The sequence below is a fragment of the Dryobates pubescens genome, chromosome 36, assembly GCF_014839835.1.
Source record: "Dryobates pubescens isolate bDryPub1 chromosome 36, bDryPub1.pri, whole genome shotgun sequence".
Lineage (NCBI taxonomy): Eukaryota > Metazoa > Chordata > Aves > Piciformes > Picidae > Dryobates > Dryobates pubescens.
Genome location: NC_071647.1, coordinates 8,116,722 through 8,130,600, shown reverse-complemented (window position 1 = coordinate 8,130,600; position 13,879 = coordinate 8,116,722). Strand labels below are relative to the sequence as shown.

The following is a 13,879-nucleotide window of genomic DNA, read 5'->3' as shown; positions in this document are numbered from 1 at the left end:
TGATTAATTTTGTTTTGATTTCATTATGTATAGTATTTTTGTTTTCTAAGTTTAATTTGAATACGTCTTTTCCACTATTTTTACATAGTTTTCATTATTTTGCTCAATTTTCAGCTTCTTTTTATTCCAATTTATTTTTTGTAAATTATTTTTATCTGTTGTCTGTTTAATTCTAATCTGGTTAATTTTATTTTCTATTGTATTTTTAATGTATTTCTTTTATCATGTATTATTTTTTCTTGTTGTCATTTGTAGTTACCATTTTGTTTTTTGCTTTTCATTATTCTTATAGCTAATTTTGTATTTATTTTTTATTATTTGTATAGTTAATTTTGTAATTTTAAATGTTTTTTTAATTTTTTGTATTTTGCTTGGTTTATTATTTTTATACCATTTTGATGTATTTTTGTTTTTTCCTTTGTATTTCATTTTTCATCTATACTGTTTAATTATTCTTTGTTAATTTGTGTTGTTAATTGTAACCTAATTTTGACATATTCATTTTTTATTCTATTTTTTTCTTTTTTTTTTTAACTCTAATCCAACTTTTATACAGTTTTTCTAATTTTTGTTATTTTATATTTTACTCTAATTTTTGTTGTTGTTGTTATTCTTTAAATATTTATTATTTCCAATTATTTTGTGTTGTTTTGTATTTTAGGCTAAATTTTTGTTGTTCTTTAAATTTTATTTCTTGTTTACTTTATTATTGTTTGTATTTTGTTGTTGTAATTTTTAATCTGTATTCTAATTTGTTATTCTAATCAATTTTTATTTTTTAATTTTTTAATGCATTTTTTAATCTAGTATTTAATCTTTTATTTTGCTTGATCTTATATTCTTTATTGTAATTACTTTTTATTTTGCATGTTTAGTTCATTTAACCTATTTTCTATTTTAATTTGTATTGTTGCCTTTTATTATATTTTGTAACCTTCTGCTTTTCTATTAATACTTTTTATTATTATTGTGCATTTTAACTGCCTTGATGTCTTCTTTTTATAGAGTTTTTGTTTTAATCTAATAGTCTTGATAATCCTTATTTTATTTATTTATTGCTAACAATTCTTATGTTTTTGTTAACAGCTATTTTTGTCAGTAATCCTTATGATTTTTTCATTTGTCATATTTTGGTTTTAGTATTTTTTACTTTTATTGTTGCTCTTCTTGTTTATTATTCTGTTATTTAGTACTCTATTCTTTTTTGGTATTTAGTACTCTATTCTGTTTTCAGTACTCTATTTTTTATATCCAGAGTTTTTGGACTTTTGTTATATTTTGGTTTGTTTAAACTTTTCCTTTGCACTTGTCACCTTTTTGTTTACCATTTTAAAATTTCTTGTTCTTTGCACTTGTTACCGTTTTTGTTCACCATTTTTTGGTATTTTTTGTATTTTTTATAGCCTATGTCTAAGAAGGAAATCTAAAGACGTTACATTAGCTAAAGAATACCTTAGAGAATGAATACCTATTCACTACAAACCTTAACATTATTACAATATTACATGGAGCTCCTTTGAAATGCCTAGGCACACAACTAAGAAGGTTCGAACCAAAAGAAAATCTTACAAGGTGAACTCATCACTAAGTCCTTACACCTTAGTACAATTACCATGTATTAACTACCTATAAGTATCAAATGCGTACCATTCATTATGCTTACCAGGAAAACTTAGCAAAACTCTAAATAACAAATCTCTTGAGGACATTGCAATCAGAAATGAAGAAATGAAGAAATTAGTACTGGAACTTTAAATCAGAGCAGAGCTGTTGTCGACAAGAGTCGTACCAGAAAATTGTCCTTTGTCCAGGGGTGGAGGTAGGGGTGGGGGTGGCTAGCAAGGTGTACCCTAGTTACTATTGTTTTTCTGTATTAGGGTCTTAACGACTTGCAGCCTATTTTGTCTGAGCAAACATTGTCCCACCCAAACTGAATTGTCTGTTTTCCATTTTAATTTGCTGAGCAGTAGCTGCTCCAGAAAAGGAAGAAAAATAAATTTGTATTCTGATTTAAGTCAGAGGCTGACTTAAGGCATGTCAGCCCATTAGAGCAACTGGAAGGGTTAACACAGATGGTCTTACAGTGACTGATTTGCAGTTGTTAAAGCTAATTGCTCTAGATCTTTGCTAACCCAGGTCGTGTGGATACCTTTTAATCCCATAACTTCAGCATTTGCCATAAGCAATGGCTAGTGACCATTCCATTTATGACAGGACATAATGATAATATTGTTTCCAGTATCCACAATAATTGAAATTTGTATAATTTGTCCACAAGGGTGTCTGACAGATACAATCTGTTCCGGTTTTCCCTTCTGGGTTTTTAGGGCCAATGAGACATAAGGCATATCGGTGGAACCCGAGCCTTCTTTGCTCTAGGAATCCTGTTAGAAGTTTTAGGCACTCGGGACTCAAATGATATTAGCTGAACAATTTCTGTCCCAACAAGAGTGCTGCCAGGAGAGGTAATGGTATAGAGCATAATTTTCATAGCCCAGTCATAATCAGAATGTATTGAACCAGGAATTGTAAGGATGCCCTGTCTAGAGGTAGACAACCTGCCAGGTAACAGAGCACAGGGTCTGTGACCCAAAGGACCGTATGAATTGAACTTGACAACGCTTTGTGGAATCAAAAGTGGTATGCGGGTGTTGGTAGTTCCGCTAGACGCTGTCAGAGGATGGCTGCGAGGGGGAGGTGTGGTCCAAGCATCCTGGTTTGGGGTCATCGCGGGGCATCTTCGCGCTGCGGGAGCAATCTCCCTATCTATGACAATCTAGAGTAAAATGATTAGATCTGTGACAGTGGACACTTTCGAGACTGTCCAGCAGTCAGGCAATTTTGATTTAAAGTACCTAAGTTTGCAGAAACACGTTGATTTCCACTCAGGTTGTTTCTCTTCTGCAGTGGTCGTGCTGGTGGTTTCAGGGCTGCTTCTATGGCCGTGGTGAGATACATTGCTGTTTGTCGGTGTTTCCTTCGTTGCTGCGTCCTTCGTTGTTATCCAGCAATGACGAGACAGTAGCACCTGTTGATACAATGCTGAAAACCTGTTCAGTTTTTTCATTGGCATTGTCAGATGCCGAAATATCCAGCATTTTTGCCTTCATATCATGAGTCAGATCTGAGTGACTTATGTAAGGTATCAACAAAGGAACCAAATGGCCATTAGACCCTGCTGAGCAGTGAAAAGCACAAGGGTCAGAGTTATTGTCCTGAATTCTTGACCACTCTTTTTTGATCGCTAAGTCCTGACTTTATTACAAAGCCTTATCAGGAAGCTGCAGTTGCTGATATGGTCTAACAAAAGGGCTTGCCCCATCGAGGTAGGTAGCAGTGACACCTTGTAAAAGGTCTGCTGGCTGCCGGGGCGTGGCTTCCCAGGCATTTGCAAGTGAATTGCCACTTAATTGAGAAGTTGCAAGGCATAGTGGTGTTTGTGACCCACTTGCGTGCTGACATGGGTAGCTTTTGTGCAATCAGGATATCATCCATAGACTTACAGGTGAGAAAGTCACAATAAGGCTATCTGAATGAGAGCAAAGGCCAAACCAGAGAATTCTGGCATGCCTGGGGCCATGCATTGATACTGGTGGGTGGAGTCTGCCTTAATCGATGACTCAGTAGGCGTAGGCTCTGTTGAGACCTCCGGATGTAAGTGAATTGTAAAGAAAACAATCCTTCAGATGAATAATAATCAGGTCCCAATTCGAGGGGACTGGGAGTTGTGGGGCCAGGTTGCAAGGCACCCATCTCCTCTATGATCGAGTCGATCGGTCTCAGAGCATGTAATAAACACCATTCGCTAACAGAAGTGACAAAAGGGGTTAACAAATGTGTTGAAAACTGATTGATTACAGCAGTTGTGTATCCTGACTGTAACCCATAGGGAGCTATGGCTTGTCTAGCTTCCATTAGCATTTGTCAGTTCAGAGATTGTTAGATTCGTTGTTGACCACAGGAAACGCATATACAGACTGTGACTACGTTTCCCATAATACCTTTCCACCAATGCAATGGGACAGTTCCCGTCCCTCCCCCCTCCCCCCCGATGGTCCCATCGGGAGTCGATTGGAACCGCCGTCGAAGTGCGATACTTCGTTGAGAATGCCTGGAATGTAGGAGGCGGGGGGGGGTGTAGCGCGGCTGAAACCGCTGGGGGGAAGGGACCGCTGGCACGGGCCGTTCCTGCCAGGGCCACCGGAGCGGGCGCTGGTGTCGGTGGGAACCAGTCTGGGTCGCGTCGGTCGGTGCCGCCTTGTTCGGAGTGTCCGGTGGTGGCGGGGGCCGCGGGGGCTTGCAGGAGTCATCGCCAAGAGGACTGCCGGGCCGGGGAGAGGGTAGGCCCTACCGGGCCGGGCCCCGCCGGGCCAGGGGCCGCAAGGCCGGGCGCCGCTGGAATGGGCGCCGCCGCTGCTGGTAGGAGCCACCGCAGGGGCGGCCGGGGCGGCCAGGGGGCGGTGGTGAGAATGGTGCAGTCGCGAGCCTGCAAGCGCTGCTTTTTTTTTCCTTTTAAGAGGAGTTGTAAACTCAACAGTATCCGGCCTCCCAGTACTGGTCCTCCCATCGGTAGTGGCATCAGAGGAAGATGCTGATGAAGGGGATCGAAAATGCTGAAGCACAAGCTTCGCTGCCTTTTCACGGCTTTCTCTGTGCTCGGGGCGGCAGCGGTGGCGGCTAATAAAGACGGTGTGCTCGCCAAGATGGCGGGCGTGGCGTGCCGTGCGATTCCTGCTGCGGAGCGACCTCCATTTTGACTTCGTGCGCCTTCTCAGCTTGAGCAGGATTCGCTTCTGCCGCTATTGACGTGGCAGGAGCAGATTTCTCCGCGCAAAAGAAACGGTAATAGGAGAGCCGCGATTCGTGTAGAGGAAGGAGCGGGCGATTGAAATTGTGCGGATGCTGGCGGACAGTATGCAGGGAGAGAGGAGGGGGGCGGAGGGCGGGGGATGCCTTCCGAATCTCCCGTGTTCGTCTCGGTTAGAAATAAATGCCGCAGCCGAGTCAAGAGTAAACTGCTCTGCTGTTATCGAGTGCAATGTACGTGACAGTCCGTCACACGGTGCTAGTGCGAAGAGCTTCTGTTTAAGTATTTAAGCACCTCATCCCACAGCTGGGCTGCAATCTCGTCCCGCGCTTCGGAAGTAAAAAGCGCAATTGCCGCGGGGTTGATTCCGGGCGCAGGCCGAGAGAATAAGTTGGAGGGCGTTTTTGCACAGCCTCTTCTGTTTCGCGGCGTGCTTCCCCTTACCCCCCCGACCGCCCCCCGGATCCAAGGCGAGATTCACTTCCTTTGTGAGCGCGCGCTGCTATTTTTAGCACCGGGGCAGTGCTGTGTGCGGCCGGCTCTCCGTAATCACTCGGACGTACCTCTTTATGCTGAGTCATGCAGCATCGTCAGGGCCGAGGACCCCAATCCACGTTGGGCGCCAGCTATAGCCAGATATGGCGACGAAGGAGGTTCTTGGAATCAATACGGCTGACCAATATGATCGGGTATTGATCCTTTATTGTTGCAGTATTGCAGGCCTGTGGCTCAGGCCTATGGTGAAAGCATGGAAGGAGAGGAGACAGGACAGGCAGGAAAAGAAAGAAGAAGTGTGTAGCAAGGAAACTGCTACAATTTATATAGCCTTGGTATACCTTGTTGGCATGGGCTCATTGGTCCTCTATGAGTGACCACACATCAACATTATTGTAGATTATTGGTCCAACTATGGATGACACGCGAGGTTTGTTGATGCAGGTGCATGTCCTGTTGTCCCGAGATAACTCACTATGTTTCTAGCTACCAGCGTCTTGTTTTAGTTACAGTGCTGCAGGCACAGCACTGTTTTGGCATACTGGTAGCTGGCTCTGCACTTCTGCTGAGCATGGCCTACCACCATGCCAGGCTCTTAGGCCTGAACTGCCAGATTGCTCACACCACTCATAACTGGTGTTCCCACAGAAGGTAATAATGCTTAGTAATCTGTGGGCTGTACCAGGGCAGGAAGCTTTCTTACCATATCCTTTATCCAGGCCCCAGGGAGACAGCAGACAGAAGTTGGTCAGGTCTGCATATTGGGCCTTCTGTTCCAATCAGAATGGAGACACCTAGAACAATGACTCTTCTCTTTGTTTTGATAGAAGATGTTTGTATGCTAGGCCTTGGCTTCCTTAGTCTTGGGAATACGTCCAAGATGGCTCATCTTTCTCATTGGTTGGCTGCACTTGCAGGACATCAACTTGCAGACCTTCTGCCCCTGTACTCAGCACTGGTTAGGCTACACCTTGAGTACTGTGTCCAGTGCCAGGCTCCTCCATTTAAGAAAGATGTTGAGATGCTTGAACATGTCCAGCAAAGGGCAACAAAGCTGGTGAGGGATCTAGAGCATAAGCCCTATGAGGAGAGGCTGAGGGAGCTGGGGGTGTTTAGCCTGGAGAAAAGAAGGCTCAGGGGAGACCTTCTTGCTGTCTGTAACTACCTGAAGGGAGGTTGTAGCCAGGTGGGGGTTGGCACCAGAACAAGAGGATGCAGTCTCAAGCTCTGTGTGGGAAGCTTAGGCTTGATCTCAGAAAGACATTCTTCACAGAGACTGGCCTTTGGAATGTGCTGCCCAGGGAGGTGGTGGGGTCGACATCTGTGGAAGTGTTTAAGAAAACGCTGGATGAGGCACTTAGTGCCATGGTTTAGTTGATTACTTAGGGTTAAGTGATTGGATGGATTTGATGATCTTGGAGGTCTCTTCCAACCTGGTTGATTCTGTGATTCTGTGAAGGAGAAGTGTGGGACTTCCTCAGGTGCCAGTGCTGGGGCTCAGTTATGGCTTGGGACTGATGGCTGGCATGTTTCTTTCCCCGTCACATCTTTTTCGGTGAACAGTGTGGTGCATGCTGGACTTTCTCTTCCTAGGAAGTTCTGTCCAGTGTAACCCCATGAGACTGAGGGAGGCGAGAGGAAAACACAAGTTTGAAACAGATCCACAGTTCCCTTACACTTGTCTCTGACAGCTTGCAAGGAACGAGTGAGTAGATTGCACCCCAGTATAGCCCTTGATGGAGGAGTTCAAAGGAGAACTCATATGCAGCCTGACAGCACCCCCAGCTACCATCACCACTGGCACCCACCAGCAGAGGCTGAGCAGACCACGCTGCAGATGAGGAACAGCTCCAGCTCGCCCACCCACAGGTCACACACACAGCTCTTCATCTCAGAGAAGGAGGGCTACTTGTGTTAAAAATACTGTAAAGGTTTTAGGGGCAAAGGGGGAAGAGTTTAAAGTCCCAATAGTTAAGGATGTTAAAGTAGAGACTGAAGCTAGAATTGGTGTAGGAGATACCTTAGTAGTGCCAAGTGCAGGAGAAAGAGACTTGCAAGTTCAATTGGACATAGGAGTAGTTCCAGAGAGGGGCGGATGAGGGTCAGAATATTATGAGGCAGAGATTAACACAGAAGTCTGGGTCAGTGAAGAAAGTAGAGGGGCTTTAGGTGTAGATAATCTGTTGAAGCTGGAAGGAAGGGGGATTGTGTCTTTTCAAGCCCCCAAAACAGAGATTATTGGGATATTGTAGATATAGTCAGTTAGTTAAGTTTTTATATGAAGAATTAGTGGGGGATGGTTACTTCATTTTGTGAGAAATTGTTTCTAATACTTGGCTTTGGCAAGGGGAATTGGTGGGGACTGTGAGGTTTGATCTTTGGGCTGATTGGTTGGTCGTGGTCTTTATTGTGTGGGGTTTTGGGAAAGAAAGGTGAGCAGCCATGTCTGAAGACAGGCCAGGTCAAAACTGCAGGTTTTGTCCCAGCCCTGATGGAGAGGGGTGGGAATGTACTAGGGAAAGGTATGAATATGTATGAGTATGCATGTTTGCCGTCTCTATAAGCTCAACTCGTATTGTTATGGTGCCTCTAGCAAACCTGCTATGCCCCAGCGCTGTTTTGCCTTCATTTTATGATAAACTGACTGTATTTAAAATTTAGCAGTGAGCTTGTGTCTCACAGTTTGGACAGGGGAAGACAAGGGATTACTGCTCCAGTTTTACGCTTTCCTTCCCTGAGTACATGGAGGGAGGGGTGGTTTATGTAGTGCTGACTCAAGAATTGGGAGGGTCATGTAAGCCAGTAGCATCCGAGCTTGGCCGGTGTGTATTCAAGCAGTGGCAGCCACAGCACTAATGGGGGATGTCTTCATCTTAAATTCTGGTTTGCAAAGACCTCCTGCTGTGCTGGCTCCAGATGACGCTGTCTCCTCTGCACTGCCAGTGCCTGTGTCCACTCAGGAGCGGCGACTTGTTCCGAGGCTGTGGCTCTGGGTTGCTGTGAAGAGACAGCAGCTGAGTGAGTGCCTTAGCGCAGGGGCCCGAGCAGCTCAGCAACAGAGCACTCTGCTGCAGCCCATGCTGTGCTGTCTTGGAGCAGCAGAGAAAGGTGCAGTCCGATGTGGAACTGCTTGAAGCAGGCTGAGCTCTTGGGTGTGCTGAGTGTGTGCGGATGCTGCGCTGCCGCTGGCAGAGCCACAGCTGCCTGCGCAGGGCTTCAGTGAGGTTAAGGCAGAGTGTCCTCTCCACACGTGCAGAGCAGGCCATGGCGGGGCGAGGCGGGCCGCGCCGGGCCCCCTGCCCCTGCTGGGGCTGCTACGGCGGGAGACGGCGTGGCGGCCGGAGCCGCAGCCGCGCACACCGGGGACTCGGTGGGTCTGAAGCCGCTCCCCGGAGCAACGGGGCGAGCCGGTTTCTCACAGGCGCTTCATTCGGCCTCTGAACTGCTCCGGCGGAGCGAACTCTCCGGTCTCTGAGCACGGCAGGCCCAGCCCGTGTTCATGCGGGAGAAGCTGCCCGCACCTCTGCGGGGGACTCCGACCCCTGCTGCTACTGCCGCTGCTGCTCCGGGACGGTCCCGAGCCACCTCCCTCCCTGCTGGCACTGAAGGCGTTTATGCGCTGGGGGAGCAGCAGTGTAGGCATTGGGGGGTTCCGGGCGGCAGGGGGTAAGTGCCGGAGGGGTCCGGGCGGCAGGGGGTAAGCCCCGGGTCGTGCTGGCCTGTGGGGGACGCCAGCAGACACCGGGGAGCGGTGGGGCCGCGCGGCGCATGCGCACCGGCTGCCGCTCGGTGCCGCCATGAGGGTGCTGGTGGGTGAGTGAGTGCCGGCTGGGCCGGGCTGGGGTAGGCAACGGGGACCCAGCGGAGGGAGCGGGTGTCGAGAGGGTGCCGGGGGCTCTGAGGGGAAGACTTTCTGCAAGTAGGGAGCAGACCTGGCTTGGGGCGCTGCGGAGACAGGTCGGAGCCGGCCCCGCTGTGTCGGGGGGCGGGACGGGGAGCGCCGTGCCTGGACATGGAGCCGGCTGGCGCTGCCCGGGACAGTGCGGGCCGGGCTCCGGCCGCGGCAGAGGACAGAGCGGTGCAGCCTTGCGGCAGGTCTGTAACGCCTTGGCTTTCTCCTAGGCGGCGGAACTGGCTTCGTGGGCAGCGCCCTGACGCAGCTGCTGCGGGGCCGCGGGCATGAGGTCACTCACGTCTCTCGGCGAGCCGGCAGGGACCGCATCAGCTGGGTACGGGATGAGGATGGGCACGGGGAGAAGCCGTCGGGGCGGAGGAGCAAAGCCTGCTAGCCCTGGGCCGTACAGGGGTCTGCGGTGGGAACGCTGGCTCCTGCGGATGCGCTTTGGGGCTGCGGGACGCTCCGTGGGCCGTAGCCGTGGGATGGGCGCTGTTGTAGCTCCAAAGAGTGCTCCAGGCAGTGTCGGGAGCCAGCCATGCTTGGTTGGCAGGGCCTGAGCAGCGGGCAGGCTGCGTGTGTGACGTCTGTGTTACCCCTGCCCAGGAAGAGCTGTCCCGCTCCGGACTGCCCCTATGCGATGCTGTGGTGAACCTGGCTGGTGAGAACGTCCTCAACCCTTTCCGCAGGTAAGGATCCCCCAGAGTGGTGTTGAGACGAGGTGAAGGCAAGGTGAGCCAGGTGTCAGAGAATGTGGGAGGCGTCTCGGAGGAAATGGTGTGCCCAAGAAGTACTTGGCTTACCTAGCTGTTGACATCTGGGTCCTCGAGTATCTGAAACTTTTCTGTAGGCCTGTTAAGTTCTAGAATACCCTTGGAAAGCAAATTCCCTTCTGGATTGAGAGTTTGAGGACAGGCAAAGTAGTTGATGTTTCCAAAATGACACCAGATACCTGCATTTAAGTTGGCACCAGGGGCTGATTTCCATGGGGGCACTTTTTGGAAGTGCTTCTGCCAGGCACTCAGGAAGCATTCACTGCACCCAGCTTTGACATCCAGCTCCTCTGCTTTGTCCTGAGGCAGTTCAAACCCCACAGTCTTTTCTGGGAAGTTGAGAGCCTCTATCTGCTGAAGTCCCCATGCATTCAGATAGTAAGATCTCACGTCCTGCCCCTGCTCTGGAGTTGGGGGGAATTCACAGGACCTCTCCTGTGCTTGTTGCAGGATTCTGCTGGCTTGCTTGGTGCTGTCGTTTCCTGGCATATCCTCATGGGGAGTGTGGTGGGTTGAAATTACCTCCAGCATAAAATTGCCAGACCAGCTCAGTTGAAAGCAAATGAAGCAAACCTGCAATCTAGAAAGATGGAATGCAATGAATATGTACAAAATACTTACATATGTTTGCAATTTATAAACAGCACAAGAACCCCCCTGGACAAAACCAGGGGCCTACTAACAGCTTCCCCCTGCTTCCCACCCTGTGCACAGTAAAAGAAGAGCAGAGAGTAGCTGTTAGTACTTCACCACAAGAAGAACACAGCCAAGGTCAGCAAGCCAGCAGAAGCACTAATTAGTATCTGCTAGAGCGAAGGGGACCAGAAAGAGAAAAACTTAGTGTGCACAGCTAACTTGATGTTAGATATTTAGACCTTGCCAGTACTTTCCCTTGTACATCCAGTGGCAATTCGTTTGCATTCTATCACTTTCTGTTCAAGATCAGTGGAAAATTTTCTAGGCACAGCCTGAAACTGCCCCAGGGAGTAGAATCAATGGCTCTCTCTTTCCCAGATGGAACGATACCTTCTGCAAGGAAATCATCAGCAGCCGGGTCGAGACCACTAAGACCTTGGCCAAAGCCATTTCTGATGCTGAACAGCCGCCCCGTGCTTGGGTCCTCGTCACTGGCGTAGGTATTGGTTGGGCCCAGCCAAGAGCATGACTTCTGCTGATCTGGAGAGGTACAGCCCAGGCTGAAACACTTCTAGAGGGAAATGGCAGCTTTATTTCCATCAGTGTCTCGTGTTTAGGCAAGCCTTGATCATCTTTTGGGTACTGCTGGAGGGGAACTGGCTCCCTGTGCTTTCTCTTGGTGTCACTAGGACAGGATGTTTTCAGAGAGAAAGCTTTTAGGCATCCTATAGAAGCACTTTGCCTAAGGAGGGCCTCAGCTGAGTCCCCCTGCATAACTCCAGCTTTGCTTTTCTGCTTGTTACAGTCCTTAAAGCTGCCATAGTCCGGCACCTGTGCTGTCCAGTTTTAGAGCACTACAGCCACCTCTGTGCTGCTTGACGATAGATTTGGGTTTTGGGGCTGCCAGCTCAGCCTGCTGAAGTTGCAGAGTCAAAAACCTCTCAGGATTGCTGTTAGGTAGTCCCTGTAGTGTTCATGTGAGGATGTCCCTCATGGAGTGATTACCTCCTGGAGGCAGGGAAGTGAGTGGTTTTTTGGGGGGAGCGGTTGTGTGGCTGATTCACCCCTGACCCTCCTTTTTGCTGTTGCACCTGCAGGCTATTACCGCCCCAGCCCCACAGCTGAGTACACTGAGGACAGTCCTGGAGGGGACTTCGACTTCTTCTCATGCCTGGTGAGCTCCTGGGAGGCTGCAGCTGTCATCCCTGGGAGCCCAACTCGTGGCATTGTGGTGAGATCTGGTGAGACGGCACAGGATACTTTCTCGTGTGCTCTGCTTTGCTGCTGGGGCAAGACAGGGAAGAGGAGGGAGAAGGACTCGTGCCTCTCCTTGTTCTGGCCCAGCCTTCTAAGTCTCTCACAATTGGAGGCTGAAGGGCCTTCGTCCTCTGCAGAGGGCTGTGGTCTCACTCTGTTCTCCCCACAGGGGTAGTGCTGGGCCGAGGTGGTGGTGCAATCTCTCAGATGCTCTGGCCCTTCCGTCTGGGCCTCGGAGGCCCCCTGGGCTCGGGGCTCCAGCCCTTCCCGTGGATCCACGTCCGGGACCTGGCCGGGATCATTTCTCATGCCCTAGAGAGCGAGTGCCTGCGAGGTGTCCTCAACGGCGTGTCCCCAGCCGCCCCCGCCACCTCCAATGGCAGCTTTGCTCAGGAGCTCGCTGCAGCCCTGGGCCGCCCAGCCCTGCTGCCGGTGCCAGCCTGGGCAGTGCGGGCTGCCCTCGGGGCAGAGCGCGCCCTGCTGTTGCTGGAGGGGCAGCGGGTGGTGCCCAGGCGCACCCTGGAGAGCGGCTACCGCTTCATCTTCCCGGACCTGGCTGCAGCTCTGAAGGACATCGTGGCTTGAGGCCTCCTTCCTCCCCTGGCTCACGGCTCTCCCGGGCTGAGAGAGGGTGGCCCTGCCCCATCTGACAGTGGTGGGGAGCAGTCTGAGAAGCCTTCCCCCTGCTGTCTCCCTTTACACACCCCCAGTCCAGGACTCCATATCTCATTGCCATCTGCGGTCTCCACATGCCTGCTTCTGGGGAAGCTTGTGACTGCTAAATCTGCCACCTTCCCTCTTTGCATGTGTGGGACTGGTGCCTTTGGACTGTTTGTTGAGGCCTTAGGTAGGTGTTGACCACATCTGAGCTTGTGCTAGGGAGAAACTGCATAGTCCATCGTGGTGTGAAGAAGTGCAAGACACCACTTGGGTCTGGAGGGAGCCCTTCAGCATTTGCCTTCGTTGTAGTTCCCTAATCCCAGGCAGGGTGTTAGAATCAGCAAGCTGACCTGTGCTGGGTGACAGGCCCAGTTCAGTGTGGAGCAGTGCAGTGGGGACAGGCAGCAGTGCTTCATCTGGAATTACTCCAGCCAGCTTCTTAGAGCCTGGGGCTTCAATCTGCTCCCCAAGATGATGTGAGCTATAGCATCCCTCTTGTCAGGCTTGCTGGTTAGCAGCTGAGTTTGGCTACTCGTGGAGGTGTGTGTACCTGGATGAGGAAACAGCTGTGGGTTGTGATTGGAAAGCAAGACAAATACTGCTGGAGAAGCACTAGCAGCCCACAGCTCTTTTGGAAGGGGACTGCAGATCCATGAGAGCTCCTCACTCCGCAGAGGTCTCAGGGCTGTTTCCCTGTTTGGATGTGTAACTCACTCAGGATTTTGAGGGGTTGCTTCTGTGTGACATTTGGCTCAGGAGCCCTCCTGAAGGACACAGCTGCTGTTTTCCTGTTTGCTGAAGCACTTTTCAGAGGCACACACAGGAAAGTGACCCACAGCTGCCAGATGACACAGACTGCCCCAGGCAAGACTGCTGTCAGCAGCACCCACGTGTGGGACCCCTGTAGCAGGAGCACAGCCAGCTGCGTCCCTTCTCACGCTGGGGCAGGCAGCCTTGTGTCACACCCTTGGGGTTCACAAGAACCTGCACTTTATGAGTCCTTCAGCACCAGCATGACCTCTCTGTCCACCCAGCACCTGGACCCAAGCCTTCTGACCAATCCTATGCATCTCCTGCTTCACAGCTGACACCAAACATGCCCTAAGGCACCCTACACATGCAAGTACCCCCAGGTCCCAGGGTGGACTCCTTTCCTGCCTGATCCTTCTGGACCCAACACCTCCTTACCAGCTGGTGCAGCTTGCAGTTTGCTGGACACCCCTCCATTCTGAGAGGTACAAACTTTCTTCCACCCCTAGACAGTGTCCTGCAGCAGGCACAGCAGCTGTCATCTGCTGTGTCACTCTAGCTGCTGGCACAGAGCCCCTCCCTCACTTGTGCTGGTCCCCCCAGTAA

The 13,879-nt window shown here is 50.0% G+C and overlaps 1 protein-coding gene across 1 annotated transcript; it reads left to right on the top strand.

Annotated features, from left to right (window-relative positions):
• The first annotated feature begins 9,069 nt into the window (after positions 1–9,069).
• SDR39U1 (short chain dehydrogenase/reductase family 39U member 1) lies at positions 9,070–13,408 on the top strand. Its single transcript, XM_054176968.1, is given in 7 exon segments — positions 9,070–9,115; positions 9,425–9,531; positions 9,804–9,950; positions 10,005–10,006; positions 10,985–11,106; positions 11,704–11,847; positions 12,033–13,408. Coding segments are annotated over 7 exon segments (954 nt in total). The 5' UTR covers positions 9,070–9,099; the 3' UTR covers positions 12,449–13,408.
• Positions 13,409–13,879: the final 471 nt, after the last annotated feature.